Here is a 20,435-nt window from a genome sequence, read left to right as displayed (position 1 = left end):
CCAGACGCTGTATTTGCATCTGGTGTGAACGTACCATAAGAGTTGGATAGTGTTCTGTTTATTGTGCAGTAACTTTAGGCCTAATATACAGTTACAGAGATTTGCACTAATGGCCAGGTTTCCCTTTGTTTCTTTTTACCCAAGTTTAAATTTGTTTGTCTTAATTTTGTACTTGAATTTTATTTTCAATATTTATTTTTTATGTTTTTATTTCTATGCATATCATATGGCAGGCTGCAATCTATTGAGTTCAAATGAATGCAACATTTTCTAAAATACTTAGTGTTTTTATTCTTCTATCAGTTAATATAAACATATTATATATTAAAGATGTTATAGGAGATAATAACGTTATAGAACATAAACAAAATAACGCCACAGTTACTTTGTTCCACAACCCCCAAGACACATTTGTTACCTTCGGATTCTGGCAGGTCAGTCACAAAGTCAATGCCCAGATAGGACCAGGGCCTCAGAAGAATAGGTAGGGGCTGACAAGGAGTTAAAGAACAGGGCTGAAACAAATACAGAGCAGGCTGGAGTGAGTAGTTGGACTGACATGGTGGAAAGTATGGAAATCATAGGGTTATGTTGAATGGTACTCACCGTAGGACGTGGGGGCTTGACGGGGCAGGTTCGGATGACATTATTGGGTACAGCACAATACAGGAGGAGTCCCGCAGTGAGCCTGCGATTACATTCCTCTAAAGATTGTCGGGTAGAATCCACTTGCATGGGCTCTGGTACTGGAGGGCCACTGGCGGGAGAGTGACACTGGTAGGTGGCTATGGCGGCTAGGTGTTGTGAAATACAATTAGCTTTCAACATGAAGTTCTCTAATCTGATGGAATCCTCGAAGATCGCCATTTGAGCATGGACCCGGGGATTAAGACCTTGGTTATAAGTGCAGAAATTGCAAAAACAGTTAACATATAACCATACAGAATTTAACAGGTGAAAATGTGCAGTATGCACATACATATAGTCAGTACACACAGTGTACAATTAGACATACTTACATTTAGCATTACACTTTATACGCAATATGTATATACAGTTAGCACTACACATTATACATTAAACACTATACACAGAATGTACACACTCTACATTATGTAGACATATGCATAAAAATATGCAACGGTGCAACAGATTGTATGTGAACTGGATACAGAAATGTCATGGATGTGCATCGTATGGTATCCAGTGGTAACAGGTAGATTATTGTATTAAATGTAGTGTGTATGTATAGTTCAGTGTTTAACTTTTAAAGTTAAAGTGCAGTGTGTGGCATACCATATTGTGGGACTATGTTGTAGAGTGTATTAGTTTTGACTGTTCATTAGTCTGAAAAAAGTTATCTAGGATGCTCTCTATAGTGCAGGTGTAGAATGTTCTGAGGTTGCTGGGCTCATTCCAAACTTCCTCAGCCATCTCAGGAAGAAGAGGCATTGATATGCCTTCTTCAGCACTGTGTCAGAGTGTGTAGACCAGGTGAGATCCTCATCAATGTTAACGCTGAGGAACTTAAAGCTGCTTACCATTTCCACAGGTGTCTTGTCGATGGTGATGGGTTTGTGTTCTCTGCTCTGTCTCCTGAAATCCACCACCAGCTTCTTGGTCTTGTCGTTGTTGAGTGAGAGGTGGTTCTCCTGACACCATTTAGTCAGGGTGCTCACCTCCTCTTTGTAGGCTGTCTCATCATTGTCGGTGATCAGGCCTATCACCGTTGTTTTGTCTGCGAATCTGACGATGACATTGGAATTGTGTGTGGTTGTGCACTTGTGTGTACAGGGAGTACAGGAGTGGGCTGAGGACACAGCCCTGAGGAGCACCAGTGTTGAGGGTCAGCGGGGATGAAGTGTTGTTGCCCATTCTGACCACCTGACTTCTGCCTGTCAGGACGTCCAGGATCTAGCTGCACAGAGATCTGTTTAGTCCCAGAGTCTGGAGCTTCGCAACAAGTGTGACTGGCACTATGGTGTTAAATGCTGAGCTGTAGTCCACAAACAGCATTCACACACAGGTGTTCTTATTTTCCAGGTGGGAGAGAGCAGTGTGTAGGGTGAAAGCAATAGGATCGTCTGTAGAACGGTTGCTACAATATGCAAATTGTAGCAGATTCAATGAGGCAGGCAGCACGGTGCAGATGTAATCAATTGATTGGTGACTGAGATCTCATCCGCAGTGGAGCTGAATACTTCCTTGAAGTGATTGGTGAAAGCTTCATGAGTAATTAATGACACTGTTGGCATCCCATATAGGGATGGGACGATAACCGGTTTTATTGATAACCGTGATAAAATGTGCTGAAGGTTAGTAATATCGTTTAAAAATGAATTATCATTAAAACCGTGTTTGATTATCGCGGTTTTAATAACTCACTATTAAATCATATCCAGCCAGCAACAGTCTGACGCAAGCGCAGCGCACAATGTTTTTTTTGTTTTTTTTTCGAGAAGGAATGGCGAAAGTCAGTGACTTTTCTATGCTTTTCTATGCTTCTACACTTTTCATTGTAAGGAAGGAAATACCACAGAATTTAATCTTTCTTTAAATTAAGTGCATAGAGTTGCTTGTTTTATTAGTTGTTTGTTGATTATTAAATATAAAACTTGCTGAAATGTTTTCAGTGTGAGCATCAACTATTTTTGAACACTTTCATCTCGTTTCAACAAAACCGTGATAATATTGATAATCGTGATAATTTTAGTCACTATAATCGTGATATTAAATTTTCATACCGTCCCATCCCTAATCCCATATGGCCTTTGCCCATAGCAGGGCGTGCCCAGACCGTAGTGAAATTAAAAAGGCTACCTTAGTATGGTCGATTGAAAATCTCTGCAGTTGTGCCTCGATGTACAAGGAGACTTGTAATAAAAAGCCATATCTAGCTGGTTCCCCCGCGTATAAAGCAGGCAGTGTGATGGGACTGGCAGAGGCAGATTGGTGAGTAGATGTAGACGTGAGTGCTGCCCGGAGAAGATTGCCCAGCTCCTGCAGAAGGTCTGACTGGGGATCTATAAAGTTGTTTTAAGGGTCCGGTCTTCTGTAACAAACCAGGGTGGAAACTGAGGGTTAGTGATAAGCAGATGGTTTATTAAAAGGATGTAATAGAACAATGAATAGAAAGTCACTGAATGGATGAAGCACATAGTCTGGGTACTGGTGACAGAGGGAGACAACAATGGAGAATAGCTGGAGGAGGGTAATGTAGATCTGAGGGCAGAGAAGTTAGAGGAGATGGGTCTGGCAACTGTTTGGAGCAGTGAACGGTAGACCGGACGCCAGAGTACTGGTTTGAAGATGGCTTTATACAGGTGAGTTATTGTTGGGTTCAGGTGCAGGTGATCAGTACTCCGGCAATTGGGATTGGGAGTGATTGGTATCAGTTGCTGGTGGTGATTGGGGTGGCTTTGAAGGTGAGTTCCTGACAAATTCTGCACACCTGAATATAAGGAGTTTTTTACTTCCAGTTGTCATGGACAATTATATATCATTCATACATGATTACTTACAAAATGAATAGCAATTATTAAGATTGATGTGGTTTGAATTGGTTAAATTCCAATAAATAATAAATAAATGTGTACTCACCATAGGACGTGGGGGCTTGACTGGGCAGGTTCGGATGACATTATCGGGAGCGGCACAATACAGGCGGAGTCCCGCAGTGAGCCTGCGATTATGTTCCTCTAAAGATTGTCGGGTAGAATCCACTTGCATGGGCTCTGGTACTGGAGGGCCGCTGGCGGGAGAGCCAGACTGGTAGGCGGCTATGGCAGTTGGACAGGCGGCTAGGTGTTGTGAAATACAATTAGCTTTCAACATGAAGTTTACTAATCTGATGGAATCCTCGTAGATCGTCATTTGAGCACAGACCCGGGGATTAAGACCTTGCTTAGTGCTCAAGAGAATGTAATTGGAAAATATATATATATATAATCAGAATATCAAAGTGAACATGAACATTTTGATCAGCATCAGCAACCATTAATAAATGCTGTAAAAAATTTATTGTTTATTGATAGTTTTTGTCAGTAAATGCATTTACTAATGTTAACAAGTGAGACATTATTGTAAAGTTTTATCAAAACCTTATATGATTTATAAGCATTTTTTTTATTTTTTTTTATCTATAAGCATTTGTGAAATTATTTTGCCTGCATTTCATCTTAGTCTTAATCTGTTAGCTGGACTGTTTTACTGTTACTTTTAAGCCATCAAACGTTTAAACAGACCCCACACCCACCCCCCACATTTAGCACACACTCACCCACACCCTCCCCTTCCTCACACAGGGGTAGAGTGGCAGAGTGAGATCAGACATCTAATAGTTTTTTTTTTTTTTTTTTTTTTTTTCTTTCTGTTATCCATACAGCGTTGTAAAGTCATGAAACTATGCATATTTCCTCAGAATGACTTGTTCTATGTATGTATATTTTTTTTGTATGTATATTTTTTTAGTTTGGAAGCTGCCCTTAAAATATATAAGACAATTACTGTTTCCTTTTGTACTGTTATTTTAATAAATCACCATGGCAAAACCATTCAAACTATCCAAAATTAATTCGCAATTTAAGTTCCTCAATGTTTTGGCATCATGTAGACAAAATTTGGTGTGGATATTATAATTTTCCTCTGAGGAGTATTCATTAATTCACAGCTATAGTTTCCAAAAATATTCCTGTTGTTCGAAGCTGGTGACTGTGAAATAGAAAGTTGTCCATCTTGATAAGAACAATTTATGTACCGAGTTTGGTGTCTGTAGCTAAAACGAACCCCCAAGTTTTTACAAAGGGTGGCGCTATAGAGTGCCTCTTCCACACCCCTTAAATTAGCTTTTTCCAGTCTCTGTCTATCATTAATACTGATATGTGAGTTTCATGAAATTCTGATCATCTGCCTCAAAATCACCAGTAAAGAATATTCAAGTTTGACACGTTGCCATGGCAACAACATTATAGCTATTAATATCCTGTCGACAGTTTTATATTGGCCGTGTTTTGACATTATTCTGATTAAGTTTGAAGCAAATCAAGTAAAAATAAGATGCTGAAATCAAAGCATTTTGAAAATAACACACTTCCTGCTGCCAATTGGTGGCGGTTTAAGTTTCAGTAATAATAGTCACATCTATGCGATCAGCATCATACAACGAAGAAACCCCTGAAGTTAGATCAAAATCAGAAAATGTATGTGGATGTTATTAGACACTTCCTGTTTCTCATTTCTCACCATATTTTAATCACCTTGCCATGGGCAAACTGTTCAAGATACCAAAAATCTCTTCGCAATTTAACATGCTATCTTATAAATACAGCTTTTATTCCTAATGGGCTAATAGAAAACCTTCCACCTAACATTGAAAAATATGTGGAAGTCATTCAGTTACATCGAAGCAGCCAGCCAATTAAACTGCAGTTAGAAGTGATCAATATGCAGCAAATAATCTGTAAATAGTGAGGAAAATTAATGCTATGGAATCTTATATATCTTAATGTCTATGATAATGCTATGGAATTGTATATATCTGTCTTAATGTTTATTTAATTTCTCTCTTTCTAAGGTGCGTCTGAACTCTGCAGAAAGTTCAGATGTGCTGAAGCGCTGGGCAGAGCATCTGTGTTCTCCTCAGGTCAATCAGAAATCAAAGGCCATCCTGGTCCTGCTCTCATTAGGATGTTTTCACCAAGTGGCCAAAATGCTTCACAGGTATGCATTTCTTTTCATTTTGATTTGTCGTTTAGCCCATTCAAAGTATTATTTTGTCTGTTCCTCCATTAAAATGTGTTTTAGGAATAAATATATTGTAGGAATGAAGCATAAAATAACAGTAAAATAAAAAACAAACAAAATTATGTAATTTACTCATCCTCATGTTGTTTCAAACCAATGTTTTTTTCTCTTAAAATACAAAAGGAAATGTTTTGCAGAATTGCTGTTTTTATATTAAACCTGACGAAGCATATGCAAAGTTTTTTTTTTTTTTTATTAAAAGAAAGGAGATTTGAGACATACAGAAGAGAGAAAGATTGTCCATGAATGAAACATTAACTTAATCTGTTCATCACACAAAGATAACGAGTGAATTCCAAACGGAATTACTGTCTCTTTTAAGCGTTTGGAACTCCCTTGGCGAAGGGAATGACTGACCAAATGTTATCTTGACAGCGCTGCATCAAGGTTGTAGGGCATTACTGTCTTGTATAAGTGTTTGGAACTCCCTTCGCAAAGGGATTGACTGACCAAATGTTACCTTGTCAACTCTGCGTGTGGATGCAGCATTCTGCACTCCATCAGTTGCAAGTAAATATTTCTTCTTTCTTCTTCTTCTTATTATTATTATTATTATATTATGCAAATATCGTCTAATTGTATTTTATTAACTATTAAACTTTTTCAAACTAAACTTGCTTATACTTGCTTACACTACAGTCTTAAATATATTTCTATCACTGACAAAAAATATTTTGTCTTACATTAAAAAAAGACAAATATAATTAGAATCAGAATGAGCTTTATTGCCAGGTATGTTTACACATACAAGGAATTTGTTTTAATGACAGAAGCTTCCGCAGTGCAATAGAAAGACAGTGACAGAACAAAAACACAGATACAAAAAATAATACTTTTGAACAAGTAAATAAGGAAGAGCAATATACAAATTGACAATTGTATGTGCAGCTATATTACAATAGACAGTTTTGTATGTACAGGTATATTATTTGCAAATTTAAAGTGTAGACTAAGTGTGTATGTTTGATAAATAAGTGTATGAGTGTATAAATGACCAGATGGCAACAGTTCAAAGAGGGAGTGTGCTGGATGTGAAGGGTCCAGAGTAATTTTGCTTGCCCTTCTGCTCACTCTGGATGAGTACAGTTCTTGGAAAGAAGGGATGGTTGTACCAGTGATTCGCTCAGTAGTCCAGATTATTCTCTGTAGTCTTCTGAGGTCAGATTTGGTAACTGATCTGAACCAGACACTTATTGAAGTGCAGAGGATGGATTCAATGATGGCGGAGTAGAACAGCAGCAACTTCCTCAGCTAGCGAAAGGAAGTATAACCTATGCTGGGCCTTTTTAACAATGGAGTCTCTGTGAATGTACCACTTCAGATCCTAAGAGATAGTGGTGCCCAGGAACCTGAATAAATCCACTGCAATAACAGTTCTGTCTATGATGGTGAGTGGGGAGAGTGCAAGGGGGTTTCTCCTGAAATCCACGATCATATTCCACTGTTTGTTGACACTGTACCAGACAGCCAGCTCTTTAACCTCCTGTCTGTAGGCAGACTCGTCGATGTCCTGAATGAGACCGATGAGTGTGGTGTCATCTGCAAATTTCAGGAACTTGACAAAGGGGTCTTTAGATGTGCAGTCATTGGTATAGGAGAGGAAAGAGCAGTAGAGAGAGAACACAACCCTGACGAGTTTAATTGCTGATCGTAGGGGTGCTAGATGTCAGTTTTCCCAGTCTCACTAGCTGCTGTCTGTCTGTTAGGAAGCTGCTGATCCACTGACAGACTGGGGAGGGCACAGAGAGCTGACTTAGTTTGGGCAGGAGGAGTGTTTGGGATGATGGTTTTGAAAACCGAACTGAAATCCACAAACAGAATCCTCACATAAGTCCCTGGTCTGTCTAGATGTTGCAGAACATAATGCAGTCCATTGTTGACTGCATCATCCACAGACCGGTTTGCTCTGTAGGCAAACTGAAGAGGATCCAGCAAAGGTTCAGTAAAGTCCTTCAGGTGGGCCAGTACCAGTTTTTCAAATTACTTCATGACCAAAGACGTTAGAGCAACAGGCCTGTAGTCATTTAGTACTGTAATTTTTGATTTCTTTGGGATGGAGATGATGGTGGAGCGTTTGAAGCATGAAGGGACTTCACACACCTCCAGTGATTTGTTAAAGATCTGTGTGAAGATGGGGGCCAGCTGGTCAGCACAGGATTTCAGACAGGCTGGTGTAACACCATCTGAGCCTGGTGCTTTTTTCTTTTTCTGTTTTCGAAAGACCTGGCGCACCTCGTCTTCACTGATATGAGGTGCAGGTGTGGGGGAGAGGGTGACTCCAGGTTGGTGCGTGGAGAGGTTAGGGCTGGACAATATATTGAACGATATGATCATTTGCATCTCGTCAGTAAAGCCGGTTCCTTGATTAGTGGTAAATCCCCATCACCGGCCGAGACTCAAACCCACAAACTTATGGTTAGGAGTCAAACTCTCTAACCACTAGTCCATGGCACTATACATACCAGTTGATGTATAGTGCAGAATGTCCAGCAATTCGTCTCTGGTGAAACTGATTACATGGATATAACTAAAGACATGACAAACTAACAAAAATACAAAAACAACTACAGAGCATTTCAGGGAGGCCGCCACCATCATCGGCGCCATCTTGGAACTCTAAGTAGAATTCTAGACGATTCTACTTATGTTTGTTTGTGAAGTCGAAATCAACCCCAACTTTGCTTTAAAAAGCATCGCAAGATCTACTTACCGGAGATCAGATGATCACAAACGGAAAACATCATTGCATGTTCCCTTCACTAACAGACTTCTGGAAGGGCCCTTCGTGAAGGGATTCAGTTGTTCACTTTCATTTGGAACGTTCCAACAAACGTCTCCTTCCCGAAGTGCCCTTCAAGGGTGCAAAAAAAAAAGAAACTCATATAACCCATTATATTCAGAAGTTTAGGAAGATACTAATTGTATATCTTTTAGTACTTTTTTTTTCTTTTCTGGTCCCTGATTACAGTGATTTCATTATCAAAAAAGAGCAGTTTGGCATTTCTTGAGAACTTTTCCTTTGTGTTTTATGGAAGAAAAAAGTTATATGGGTTGGACATGACATGAGGTTAAATTATCGTTTTCATTTGAAGAATTAGTTTAAAATTGCATAATAAATTTTTAATTGAGAATATCAATGTGTCATGCCTGAATGCTATTAAACTCTTTGTAAAAGGTGCTGAGTTTTATGTGTCATCTTAAAGAAAAATTACACATCCTAAGCATCCTGTTAAGAAGTGCAGCATCCACCAATTTGAAATTTGATGATAAAGGACATGATGCTGAGATATGTCTCTGATAGGTCTTTACATTTCTTGACAGCATGAGATACTTCGACCGTGCTGCACTCTTTATTGAAGCCTGCTTGAAATATGGTGTGATGGAGACAAATGACGACATTAATATCCTTTTAATGCAACTTCCAGTTTTTCAAACAAGATGCAGTAGGGCTATGTTCATTTTAAAACTAATGTCATACAAATGTTGTTGTAAACTAATGTTGCATAAAATGTTTGTATGTTTGTTTGTTTGTTTGTTTGTTTGCAAACAACAGTATTAAAGACCCCATGGTTGTTTAAATGTTTATGGATAGACAAACAATATTTTGACATCTGAAAAGATTAATAATTTCCTGCTTTTTCACTGTCAGGCAAGTGCAAGCCAGGTCTAACAACAAGCTGTGTGGGTCTTCGGACCTCAAAGCCTAAATCAATGTGAAATGACATTGGCCAAGTATGGAGACCCATACTCAGATTTTGTGCTCTACATTTAACCCATCCAAGTGCACATACACAGTAGTGAACACACACACACCGTGAACACAAAGAGAGCTAAAAAAGGTAATTTCAGGTAATTTTGAGGTAATAAATGTATGAATAATCCAGTGCTAATTGATATAACATTTAATGCAGCATAGAAACTATTCAACCGTATTATGTTTTTGTATAAACCAATCCTAAAATGATCATTAGGAAAATACAGAAAAAAACATTATAGAATACAAATTATTGGTTATCATCCAGCATACATAAGAAAAAATAAAGCTTAGACAAAAGTTAGAAGATTTTTTTTTCTGTCCCCCATTTCCGTGTTCTCTGTTGCACACACACCCCTGTGTAAGTGTTTTTTTGCCTGTTGATTTGTATTCCTAGTATTCAGCTAACAAGGAAATATTTTGTAATAAGAGTTAGAATAAATGTGAATGATATCTAAGAATTGTATTTATTTATTTACCTTATTCGAATCAAAATTAGGATTGACAAGAATCGGAGTCATTAAAATTTAAACAATGACCAAGCATACCCATACGCCACATACTTTTTTACTGGCACATTTCAGTTCACACCTTTCTAAACCCTTTCTTTCTCTCAACCTCTTACGTGAATGTACTTTTCAAAATTAGTTATAAAACAGTTCCTCCTGGCAACGGGTACAGTTAGTATGTTTGCATAACATTGCATCAACTTGACAATTTATGAGACTAATATCATGTTTTGCTCCAAAATCACTATATAACATCAGTCGTGTTTGAAACAGTTAGCTTCTGTGGTTCCATGTTGCTGCTTATCACAGTGAAACAGAAAATATTATTTATAATAATCTTTACTGATACTAGCTTGTTTATTGTCTTCCACGTTTCATCAGTCAAAACATCTGATGCATTTGGAGAATAAGGTTAGGGTTGAGGTTAACCCTGCTACATAATGCTCACATTGTCAAATTTTGGATATAAATAGAAAAATAATACTAAAATACTTTAAACACATCGATTTGCTACAGGAGGCCTTTACGGGCATCCTCAATGCAACTCACCTCGCACGTGTCAGTGTTTATGAATAGATTAAATGAAATGGGACAAATTTAATCTTGACAAACTATATATCATTATGAAGATCTAAGCCTCAACCATCGATGACAGATCGCTGTTTTTTCAATGGACTGTAAAGACTGTATTTGCTACATTTGTGTAAGCAGTACACATAAAAACATGAACAATGGAAACGCTGTACATACCAGATCCATCGTAGTAACGAGTCATAACCTGTTAACCTGAACCCCCATTATGGGACTCACAGCTGAAAGTGCTCTAACTAACTTATAATTGTAATAGTTTCCTACTTCAGTGTGTTACAAACATAATTGTGGTGTCTTTAGAAAGAAGACCCTTTGGGCTTCACTTTTTATCAACCAGATTTGATAATGCTCAAAAAATTTTAAAAGTTATAGACACTGAAGTGCCTTGAATTTTTTTTACCACTCTTAAATATATGTAAATCCCGGTTTAGTTAGGAAGGGAAGGGTTCACTGAATGACGTCTCATAGAGCACGTTTGGTCCAACGAAGCAATAACGTTGTAATATGGATCATTATTCCTTTGTTTACGTTTCAGTTCTTCAGCGACAGAACTGTTTGTGTCCGTTATGGAATAACTCACGCTAAGAAACTGCATCTTGGTAGTAAAAAACACCATGGTTTTGCAGCGTACAGTGTCACAAACAGAATGAGACGATCCACCGGAAAAAAGAATGAATGAAAAACAGGTGAAAGATAGTATATTTGAATTTTGGCGCTTGCTCGTGACGTGCTTTGACGCACCTGTCAGCTGATGGAGGCGGAACTTATAGCGATTGCCTTTTTCTTTATTTTCATATATGTGAGAGTGTGTTTTATGTTGAATGTGAATGTATCTGCATGATAGAAGACACAATATTATTGTGTGTACTGGTGTCCACTTAAGTTTCCAAATACTTTTAGGGGTCACAGTAGGTTCTATGTAGTAAGTGGCAACTTGGTCTTTTTTTTTTCTCTGTACTTATATTACTTCCCTATTCCCAGTCTTCCTTAACCATAGCATCTCCACATAAGCTTATAGGTGTGGCCTTTGTGGACTACGCTAAGCTGCTTCGCTCCATCGGTCTGAAACAGGGTGCTGTTCTATGGGCATCTCGAGCTGGAGAGGCGGGAAAGGAGCTGCTGGATGAGCTGTCCCAAACAGAGGGTATGGTGCTAGAGTCCAGCCCTAGTGAGGAGGAAGTGGATAACTCTCTAGGTAATATAGAATGACTTGCCCCAAATGGAGGGAAAGGAGAAGATATGTAAAGAAATACGATGCATAAATATCTTCAAAACTCACTCCCATAAGCTTATAGCACCCATAAGCATGCAAGTAGTTGAGAAACACATGTATTTTCATTCAAATTAATTGTCTGGATTCTAAGTTATCTTTTAAAATTCTCTGCTGGTTGTGAGATTTGTTGTACCCCAAGACATTCCCTTAGCACCTGTTATCCTGCTGTAATGTATTCCAAACCTGTTCTTGCACTTACTTTATCAACTAAACATTGTCTTTGTGAATTAAAACAATCTAAAATAAAATAAAAAATAATGATGATAATTAACAAAAATACATTTAGAAAATCTTTACAATAAATGTATATGTTTTTGACATTAAATATGCTTAAAATTTCAGATTAGGCAATAATTTAAATATATTATTTAAATATAAAAATTATAGTTAAGAAATGGATGATGTATTAAAAGATGAATCTCAGAGAGAGAGAGAGAGAAAAAAAAACTTTAGGTTCAACACCTTATCACTGGAGCAATACCCTCAAAGGGACATCTTTATACCTTATACCCTAAAAGGTTAATAGTAGTACCTTAAGGACACCTACTACCACTCTTACTAAAATGCACCTTTTAGGGGTAGATAACATACAAAGTTGTCCTATTGATTTGTTAATTGAAGCTTACTTAAGCTGTGGTACAAAAAATATATTAAAATATATTTTGGGTTATACTTAAAAGTTATTCTACTTTTTTTTTCTTTTTTTTTTTTTACTACAGTATAATATTGATAGTCAACAATAGGCTTAATTTTCTTTTCTTTTTTTTTAATAAATAAATAGATTTTTTTCTGGTTTTACTACAGTATAATATTAATAGTAAACAATAGGCTTAATTTTCTTTTTTTTTATGTGGTTATTCTAGAGATCCAGACATTTTAAAGGTTTCATGAGTATCACTGTTATTAAAATGGCTCTAAATGGTTAGATGGTTAAAATGTAAATGCAAAAACATGACATTTGTGGCATTTTGTTGGATATAAGATACTATATCTGTTTTGTAATAGAAAAACAACCACCCAAACAATAATTCAAATCTTTCATGTCTCATAATTAAGATGGGTGCAGCTGTTTATTGAGTAATGTTGTGTATGACTTTGATTGGTTAATTTTGGTTTGTTGCCAATATTTAATAAGTCATGGAATGTAATAAAGATATGAATTTGCCCCATTTTTAGCCTCAGCCGTTAACTTAGTTTTGTAGTTGGATTGCACTTGTTCAAGCAGGTATGTGATATGCCGTAGTATAGAGAGGGGGGGAAAAAAACTTTTCTTTTTCAACTTAGATCCAGGTCTCCAGAAAGTTACTGTATTTGTATATTGTCTTGTTGAAATGAGATGTGACCTCATATGCTAGATTTTTGGGCTTGATGAATGGACCTTTGTGTCTGTGATTTACAAAATAGTTGTTTTTTGTTTGTTTGTTTTTTTTAATGATTGATTCATTGATTGTTGAAATGCCCTGCCTTGTTTTGGTATGATTGTGAGTAATGATTTGTCATGACTTCATAATTTAAATGTCGTTCCTGTTTAAATATTTGTCATTAATGTTCTAGGTGTTTGAGCTTACTGTATGGAGATATATAGGTAAAGCAATAAATATAGCTTGTACCATCCATTTTGACTTTGTCTATTACATTTTCAAAATATAATTATATATTTTTTTTTATTCAGTTTTTTAACAAGCCATATTTCATATGGATGAAGGCATAGGATCATGAAAAAATAATCATGGCTGACTGAATAATGCCTTGAAATGTCATTTAGTCTGGGATAAGCATATATGGCGACACCCTCTAAATAAACAGACCGTTAGTTATTTTGTTTCAAACTAAATCTACTGACAGGATATATTTGTAAGTTTTATTGATTTTTTTTTTTTTTTTTTGTAAATAAATTCATATGGACCAAATTATGTCTAACTTACATAACAAATTATGTTACTGTCACAGTGTTAAAAGAGAGCTGCTATGGGCACTGGCTTCTATTTAACGTCCCAGGGGCAACTCCCATGGAAATGGTAGAGTTGGTACTTGCCATGGCTCTGGCCTAAACCCCTCTCAGCATGGCGGCATGGGTATACTGTTCCCCATAGCGACCCCTAGAGGACGCAGTTCGATGTTCCCTTGAAAGGGAACGTCTCAGGTTACGAATGTAACCATGGTTCCCTTAGTAGGGAATGAGACACTGCGTCCTCTAGCCAGTAGTGGCGTCAGGGGCTGTCGCCCGCCAACTCGTTGGTGTTTTTACAATGTATGCTTCAGACACGGGTCACAACGAGCTGTTCCCCATAGCGACCCCTAGAGGATGCAGTTCAAAGTTCCCTTGAAAGGGAACTGTTATTTATCGGTTTCTTCTTTTTTTCAAAAAAGAAGAAACCGGAACTCCTAACCATCAAGACTTTCATCCGAGACTGCATCCTGATGCTCATTCCAGGCTATGGCAATGCAAGTATCATACATTTAACTTAACAAAACAGAAGTTTAGGATAAGCTGTAGACCCCGTTCTAAAACGGCGCTGATGGTTTTACTCGAGTGTTTAACGTAGTCTTTTCCATAGCTGGTTTCATACATCGTACATTCATCGTAGATGGTTTCATACATCAAATCTCATTTGCCCTTTCCTCTGTATGAGTGATTGTTTGGTTGTTAGACTAGTTTGTGTTTGTGTTTAATTAATAAAAGTATAAAACTCTTGTGAACAAATTACATGAGTTTCTGATTCTGCTTTGCAAATTAATGTCCCTTACGATTTCGATCCTCGCTACATGCTTTGATGCATTAATACTGTACTGTATTTTCTGTGGCCACGAAAATAACCTTTGCTATATTTGATATGAATTTACATTTAATGTTTGCTGGACGAAATGATTAGTTGATGGCAAATTTAATTCTGCTACAGTTACTACTGGCAGCTCATATAAAATTTTTTAATTAATTGTAATTATTTATGTACATTTCCATTTTGAGCTAATTTACTACATCAGCATAGTAGTGATATGAAAAGCCATGTTTACGAATGACATAACCTAGTGATGCCATGTAGACAGAAAAGACAATTGGTCCGAAGACTGAGCCCTTGGGCCCTGCGACTTGGACACCTTACTTCTCCAAGATACTTTGAAGGACCTACCTGAGAGGTAAGACTCAAAACACTGGAGTGTGATTCCTGAGATGCCCTTTGCCAATAGAGTTAACAGGGGGATCTGGTGATAAACCATGTTAAAAGCAGTGGACAGATCCAGCAAATATTGAAGATTTGGAAGCCGCTCTTGCCAGTCTTATAGGGCTTCAACAACCCAGAGCAAGGCAGTTTTGGTCTAATGTCCACTTCTGAAGCAAGACTGGTTGCAGTCCAGGAGGTTTTTCTGTGTGAGAAAGCCAGAGACTTGGTTAAACGTAACTTGTTCAAGTGTTTTTTGCAATGAAAGGAAGAATCAGTACTGGAGGGGTACCGTAGTTCTCATCTGTAGTTTCTTTATTAGTGGGGTTATCTGAGCCTGTTTAAATGTTAAGGGAAAAACACAAGTGTGAAGGGATGTGTTAATGATGTGAGTATAGGTACAACTACAGGAGAAATGGCTTGAAGGACACAAGATGGAATAGGATCAGGTTGAAAAGTAGTAGGATTGCAAAGGATGGCTTTCTTTTAAAAGGAGACTTCTGCCTCAAAGAGTGGAGAGTAGAGGGCTGCATTGGGCAAATCCTGCGGGAGCAGGCCTTTTTACCTTTGCTGTGGGTGGGAGTGGGTAATCAGAACATTTTGAGGGAGACCCGTGGGGAATGGTGGTGTTTAGTAGAAATGGAGAAGAAAAGTTGAGAAGAAAATTAAAGCTGCTGAAAGGATTTTGAAAAAATGGAAAAGAGCGATTTCCTGTCCTTTCAAAATTCACACGTTTTATTTTGAGGATTTCCTAGAGAGGGCATTCAGTGTGTGTGGGCGGATCTGGGAAGAAAGACGCACAAGTCTGGGACCGAAGTACTTTTCCTTCATAGTAATTTAGAGTAAGCAAAGCAATAAAGGCGCAGTGATCAAATTCATTTGTTTGTTAAGTAGTCTCTATGATTTATATATATATAGTTTATTTATTTTCTGCAATAGTCTGTTAAGCAAGCTATTGTGAATGTGAAATCTGTGAGATTTTTTTTTTAAAGCATTCTATTTTGTTTTATTTATTTCGTTTTGTATTTATTTTGTTAAAATTACATCTAGCGTATTTTCAAAGGTCTCTGTGTTTATTTAATGTTAAAGTTATTTCCTAGTTAATCGTTTGGTGCATGTATGCAGTAGACCTAGCCTGCATTTAAAAACTGAGGTGCTGTTTTGTTTTAACGGTTATTGTTTTATAACGCTTATAAAAAATGTTTTGTAAAAACAATGATTTTGTCCTGTGTGGTGCATTGGTTTAGCATCGGTTACTTCATATTATTTAAATGTAATCATTTTTAAAATCTGTTATTCTGGATGTTAACTTGAACGAATATTTAGTCTGAGTTCCAATTTGTGTACATTTTCCACAAGCTCTGAGATCAAGTCCACGGGAGTTGACACAAAGGTTGCGGGAGCAGGCTGGTGCGGGTTTAAGAAAACTGTCCCATGCAGGGCTCTAGTGGAAAGAAGGAGGTGACTACAGTATGTATGTTTGCTGGTAAGATTTGTTTGACAGTTTGTGCCATACTCTTTTATGCAGCCCTGAGCTTAGAACGATGCTCAAAGAGAACTCCAAGGGGCAGAAGGGGTTGTAAGGGCTGGCCTGGAAGATAGAAGGTAGGCTGTCTAAGCAAGGCATAAGAGTGGTCCAGAGAATGTGTATCATGTCTTAGTAACACTGTAAGTATCAAGTGATGAGAACTGTTTAGGAAGACGATGCCAGGATGAAACTATAGCTGATAGCCAAGAGGGTGAAAGTGAGTGTAGGTTACGTCGAATGATAACATGTGGAGGGGTATGTGTTGTGCCAGGAATCATGGAAAAGGAAAACTCCATCGGTGACAGAATACCAGAAGAATACCAGACAGAAACCTTGGAAGACACCAGGCTCAGCCGGTCCATACAAAACCAGCAGTTCAATTCCAGGCTGCAGCAAAGTCAGATTGTGCAGAAGAATCATCTGTTTCCTGTGGTCTTGTCCCAGTGGCCATCTAGGAGACAATGTCTTGATTGTGGATCTGTCTCTGGGGCTCATCTAGTTGTCAATGCATAGCTGCTTGTCATTGGGTTATAAGCGTGTCCATCTGACCCGTCCTTCTTAGTGCGACAGCCAATCAGATATTGTTCTGGGCGGGACCGGGTTCTCCGGTTCTTGCATGTAATTAGCATAATGTCCACGTGATCGCGTGTGTCCAAACTCCTGAGAGTTCAGTTTAAACGCTTTAATAAGCAAACTTAATAGCTTAAATATGGTGCATCCTACACACATCTACTTTATATCAAAATTCTAGAAATCATTTACCCATTAAGTAGGTACCAAAATACATATACTTCCCATAGTTGAGGTGGCAGTAAATAAGGATTTAGCCGTGATAAGTGTTTAACACAAAATTAACTTGAGAAATATAAAGCATGCATAATACAGAGAATACACATGTATGAGGCAACTTCTGGTTATTAGTTCCTATAACTGAGGTAGAAAACCCTATGAATAGGCTGTAATGAAAGTTAAACACACAGAAATAATTCCACAGGTTATATACAACATACGTGATACTTAAGATTAAAGTGAGGTAAATACTGGTATTCAATTCAGCTTATTGGAAGCAATTTTGAGACCGTTGTTTGTATTAAACCATAAGTGGGTTAAATTTCAGTCTATTGGTTTTGGAGACAAAGTCTCTGGAATTTACAGCTGCAGAAAGGAAGTGTTCCCTGTTTTAAGCTTTGTGGTGATCCTGGGCCATAGTAATGCCTTAGCATCCTTCCGTTTCCTGATAAGGCTGGGGATTTATGCATTGGGGTCACTACAGGGTTTCTTGGCCATTTGGTCTTAAGTTTGGGGAAGAAAGAGAAATCTTTTCCTGCTGTCCTGGTGTCACTGGTATGAGATTAGACAGGCACAAAAAGGGAAAGGGGGGTGACATCTCCTTTAGCCATCTTGGCACCATGACTGTGTTTTATGATGCACTAATGGTTCGATGGGGAATGGACTGAACTGTGGAATGCGGTGTTGGGTTCTTTTAATGAAATGTTCTGTTCAAGTGTAATCCTACAATCACATCAAAATATGTAAGACACATGCTTAACCATCTGCGCCACTGGAGCTGACTGAATGTGTTGTCTTTTGTAATCTTGACTATCCAAAAATAACACGTTTGGTGGGCAATGTGAATGGTTGCATGAATAATAAAAAACTGATAAAATTATCCACCCCATAAATATAGTATTAACGAACTTTGATGCAATAAGTAGGGTATGATTAAAAAATGAGCATCCCTCCAAAAACATCTACATTTATGTCTCTTTTCAAGTGTCAGTGTATATAATTATTGTATTTATAGGGGTTATTATGGCACAATTCTATAATAAGGGGGTTATTATAGAAACCCCCTGGATCTCACTAATTTTCCACGCCTGGCTACGGCCATGATCACAATTTTTGCCTTGCCGGACTTTGGCCTCCCCAGTTTCTCGCTAACGGTGAATTTAATATGTATTTTAGGTTTTAAAATAAATTGTACTTGCAATACTGTTGAATATATGTAAAATATGTTTGCAATTTAGCATTTCCAGTATGCTGGCATTAGGTTAAATTTTGTAGTGAACTGCTTAAATTTTTAGTAGAAGCATGCATTTATGCACAGCTTCTACATTTAAACAAAAAGATAGTGAAGTTGTGAATGTTTAAGCTTGTATTTGATTGAGTTGTAGAGATGTAGTGATTACTTAAGGCTAAATGAAAATCTATGAAAAGACAGATTTGTTGTGAATAGAAAATTAGTTTATTTTTATTTTCTCAGGAAAAGGTAACAAGTTGAACAAGAGAGATGTGAAACTATTTCATGTTAGTTAGTTAAACATTTTTTTGTGGGATTTTGGAAACAGCAAAAATGCCAGAGGAAACGCTGGAAGTAGGCAAAAAGTCTTTGTTTTCTTTTTGTAGTAAGGTGTAGCCCATCTTTCTTGTATACGTGATGGAGTATTTTTCCACTTTTGAGGAATGGTTTTGTTGCGTTCAGAAAAATGATGTTTGTTGTTTGTTCGGTCCAGTAGCGAAGCAAGCTGTTCAAGTCTTTGACAGTGTTCTTAGTTGTAGAGTTATCTGTCGGACGTGGTAATATAGCACTGATTCCAAAGTAAATGATGTAAGGATTAATGAGGGAGATTCTTGTTATTAGTTTTCATGCGTTGGACGACTATTGATGCAGGTGCTCCACTTGCGATGTCATTTGTTCCGATGTGAAGGATCACAATGCTGTTGCTTTGTACTGTTTTAAAGTGGTTGATGTGCTGCTTAGCAGATCTTATAAGGGTTGTCCCTGGGTGCACCCAGCATTGCGCATTTGGCATGTAGTCTTTGATATGTCGACACATTGAGTCTGTGAGGAAGCAGACGTGCAGTCCTGTAAAAGAAATGGATAAATAAGTAGAATTATAATTTGAATGAAATTCAGGTAAAAAAGGTTTTCAAAATAGGAGGTATGGTTTCATGGTATGCTTTTAAAGTTTGCGATTAAAAAGCATTTATTTGTTACTTACCTTGGGGTATGATAAAGGATCTTTTGGAGATAGTAGTTGTTAAATTTGTGTTGGATGTGTGTCCTTTTGAGAAAAAATAGTGTAAATTTTTTTGGATAATGTTATTGAGGTTATTAAATGTGGAATTGATATGTGCCATTACCTTGTAGATCCATAGATGCAATTTGTTTGGAACTGATTTATGGGCAGGAGAGTTTAAGCCAGTAGTTCAGTGGCGAGGAATGTAGCGTTTTACATATAGATGTAGTGGGGATTATAAAGGGAAGAGTTAGAGTCAAAGACATAGGAGTAACAGGAAGAGTGACATACCAGGAAGTAGAAAAAAAACTGCCGATGGTCGTAGTAGAAGGGGCAGGGCCAAATTTGTTTGGTCGTGGCTGGCTAAAAGACTTAGGGCTGCTGCCACAGCTGGTAAATAAAGTAACAACAACTCCAGCTGTAAAATTGTCAGATGTGTTAGACAGGCACACTGAAGTGTTCAAAGAAGAGCTGGGACAGCTTAACCTCTGGAGTCTAAGGGTATTTTTGGGGCCTGGAGATGTTTTGACATGCCCTGACATTTGTGCTTTTTTCAGTTTCTTATAAATATCTAAATGGGTAAAGACTAATCTCACTGTAATCAGCACAAACTGGGCATGTATGTACATGATTGTGTTTTTGAGAAAAAAAATATTATGCGTGGTTAGTGAAAAACTAAAAATGTTAAAACGCTTGAATAAGACAAAAAAACACATAAAGAACAATGGTTCCCGGGATTTTTGAGAACTGGAGCTTGTAGCCTAGAATTTTTCTTTCTAAATGATGGGAAAATCATC

At 37.6% G+C, this 20,435-nt stretch overlaps 1 protein-coding gene and 1 long non-coding RNA gene across 2 annotated transcripts in view; one reads left to right on the top strand and one right to left on the bottom strand.

Moving 5' to 3' along the window:
• Nucleotides 1–13,543, top strand: part of wdr11 (WD repeat domain 11) — a 226,446-nt gene extending 212,903 nt beyond the window's left edge. Inside the window, exons 27-30 of the mRNA XM_059518127.1 lie at nt 5,573–5,718; nt 9,124–9,206; nt 11,666–12,239; nt 13,180–13,543. Coding sequence (XP_059374110.1) covers nt 5,573–5,718; nt 9,124–9,206; nt 11,666–11,865 — 429 coding nt within the window. The 3' untranslated portion in view covers nt 11,866–12,239; nt 13,180–13,543. The remainder of the gene's footprint in view (nt 1–5,572; nt 5,719–9,123; nt 9,207–11,665; nt 12,240–13,179) is intronic.
• Nucleotides 13,544–18,871: 5,328 nt separating this feature from the next.
• Nucleotides 18,872–19,917, bottom strand: LOC132111212 (uncharacterized). Its single transcript, XR_009424762.1, has 3 exons — nt 19,763–19,917; nt 19,621–19,683; nt 18,872–19,484 (listed from the first exon to the last, which is right to left on the bottom strand). It is a non-coding gene; the product is annotated as an uncharacterized LOC132111212 (long non-coding RNA).
• Between the last annotated feature and the right edge of the window lie 518 nt (nt 19,918–20,435).

Source organism: Carassius carassius, chromosome 30 (genome assembly GCF_963082965.1).
Source record: "Carassius carassius chromosome 30, fCarCar2.1, whole genome shotgun sequence".
NCBI lineage: Eukaryota > Metazoa > Chordata > Actinopteri > Cypriniformes > Cyprinidae > Carassius > Carassius carassius.
This window is presented reverse-complemented; position numbering and strand designations above follow the sequence as displayed.